Source organism: Mirounga leonina, unplaced genomic scaffold (genome assembly GCF_011800145.1).
Source record: "Mirounga leonina isolate KUSES-001 unplaced genomic scaffold, KU_Mleo_1.0 Mir_115, whole genome shotgun sequence".
Lineage (NCBI taxonomy): Eukaryota > Metazoa > Chordata > Mammalia > Carnivora > Phocidae > Mirounga > Mirounga leonina.
Genome location: NW_023270268.1, coordinates 34583959 through 34586431, shown reverse-complemented (window position 1 = coordinate 34586431; position 2473 = coordinate 34583959). Strand labels below are relative to the sequence as shown.

The following is a 2473-nucleotide window of genomic DNA, read 5'->3' as shown; positions in this document are numbered from 1 at the left end:
CTAGTAAGGTTTATTACGTGTCTCACACAGGTCCTCAGCATGAGGAAGGTGACCTGTGTCCTTGCCTAAGGTTCAGCATTATGGCTGTCCAGCCATAATGAGCAGAGAGTCCCAAATGCCAGGGGACTCTCAGATCCTGAGCTGGCCCTCCATGGTCTGGCCACTCTTCCCCACCTGCAGTCCCTTTCTTGGAAATTCTAGCTTTATGACAAGGAAAGGGGCATCTTTCAATTCTCTCTGTGGAGTGGAGGCACTTTGCAATGCCATTAGAATGCATTAAGTCAATCCTGGTGGGAAGCACTGAGTGACAAGTGGAGGACAGAGTCTCTACCCATCAAGACTTACTGTCTGGGTGTGGAGAAAGGCAACAAGGCAACTTTGAACAACAACATAACACGCTCTCAAGCATGGGGTGGGGGCGCCTAGTGGCAGGGTGAGGGCTGAAGAAAATGGCTTTGGGACATGGGAGTTATGGCCACAGGATACCAAAGGAAGCTGGTCAGCAGTTCCTGCCACCCTAGAATTGTCTCTCTGGGAGCATCCCAAAAGTCTTTGGAGAGGGAAGGTCCCACATTGCCCAGGAACCAGCCCCGTCTGCCTTTTCTCCCTGAGTTAGGCTCAACCAGGAGAAATGCCTACAACTGCCCTGCAGTCTGCCTGGTAAGGGTAAGGCACACACTCCTTGGGGCAAAGAGGTGATTGTGAACTTGAGGCCCAACATCAGTGAGGTATGGAAGAGCCCAGAACTCTAACCTACTACCTCCCAGGCCAGCCACCCACAGGGTGTGGGCGGTAGGATTCACTAAGATACCAACTGGAAACAGCTCTCATCTGTGAGTTCTTCCCCAGAATGGGTAGTGGCTTCTCCTCTCTCTCTCTCTCTCTCTCTCCCCCTCTCCACTTCCCTATTCTCTCTCACTCTTTCTCCCAAGCACATATTTGGGTAAGTGTCTCTGCTAATCCCAACCAGGCAGAATAATACCGGCTGGCCTGGGGCCTAGCGCTGTGTGGGTATGTGCAGAAGAACCAAGCACCCACTCGAGGCTGCAGTCTGTCGGAGTGGCAGGGAGTTCAGCTACAAAACAGAGAGGAAGCCTGTGAGTGGTCTGTGTGTGTTAAAGTGCCTCAGGGATGAGCTTCCCAAAGAACTCTAAGTAGCAACCTCACCAAGGGAACATCCGGGGGGCAGCCCAGTCACCCTAACCCTGGGCCAAAGACATCAAAGAATCAACAGGCTTCTGGGAGTCAGACTTGCAGACAAAAGGTCACTCTGTGTCTTGAGATACCTGAGTGCCCGAGTGTGTAAAGAGGCTTAAAATCCAGGCATCAGAGTGACACGTTTTCCACCAAAATGTGCAGGATCTGAACTAGTATGTGTAACAGGTGAGTGTGTGAGGGTAGTGGGGAAAAGGAGAACTGGAGGGGATTCAGGGTTGACTGGAGAGAAGTGGATGGAGGAATGTGAGGGGGTAGAGAGACCTGGCGTCCATGGGGGTGCAGGAGGAGCTGGGAGTAGTGCTGACCGTTGAGGTGTGCAGTCGGGTAGGAATGTGCTAACGAACGCATCCAGGCTTCCCTTTTGCCGCCGCGCGCGCCGCAGAGGCCGTACCCGCAAGGAGAGGGCTGCAGCAGGCTCAGGTCCTCTGTCCTCGCGCAGGGCGGGAAGCCCGTGAGTATTTCGGGGCCCCGCCAGGAAAGGGCACCACGGGACCTGGTTCGAGCAGCCGGAGGCGACGCGGGGCCAGGCGACTCGTACCCGGGAAGCGCTGCCCGCGTCGGGGCCGCTGGGCCGCTCACCTGGCAGGACCCCGCCGCCGGGATCCCGAGAGGCGCGGCCGCTTCGGCGCCTATTGCAGGATTCCCGGCGGTGCAGAGAGAAGCGTCTCCCTCCATCCCTCCCTCAGGGCCGAGTGAATTGCTCACGGCGGCTGTCGGGGCCTCGCGGGCGCGGGGCGGGCGCGGGGCTGGCGCGGGGCTGGCGCGGAAGCCGGGCCGCGCCCGGTCGGCGGGTCTCCCGCACCGTGTCAGCCCGCGGCGCCCGCGCGGGAGGACAAGGCACGGGCGGCTCCTGAGCTGCAGCTGCAGGCCCCGGGAAAACCGGGCGGAGAGGCTAGGAGCTACGCCCGGCCCTCGGAGGTGGGCACCGCCCCGGGGTCACTGAGCTGGGGCTCGGCGTCGCCGCAATGGGGCGGGGAGAGAGGATGCCCCCCCCCCCAACAAGCCTCGACGCGGTCTGCCTGCCGGACGGGATCCCGACCTCCCCAGGAAGCGGGGCCCTACCCAGCCGGCCCTAGAGGGTTGAGAAGTAAACCAAGGCGCGCCCCACTGCTTCCTGGAGAGATCAATACCTGAAAGGAGCAGGACCTGTCCACTCAGAAAATCCTTTAGTGGAACTCCTTCCTTTACCCCCACCTCCTACACACACACTCTCTCTCTCTCTCTCTCTCTCTCTCTCTCTCTCTCTCTCTCTCTC

General features: G+C 59.1%; 1 protein-coding gene across 1 annotated transcript in view; it reads right to left on the bottom strand.

Moving 5' to 3' along the window:
• Window positions 1-1199: 1199 nt before the first annotated feature.
• FOXL2NB (FOXL2 neighbor) overlaps window positions 1200-2473 on the bottom strand; it is a 3339-nt gene continuing 2065 nt past the window's right edge. The window contains 3 exon segments of the mRNA XM_034988386.1: window positions 1200-1205; window positions 1610-1797; window positions 1924-2079. Coding sequence (XP_034844277.1) covers window positions 1200-1205; window positions 1610-1797; window positions 1924-2079 — 350 coding nt within the window.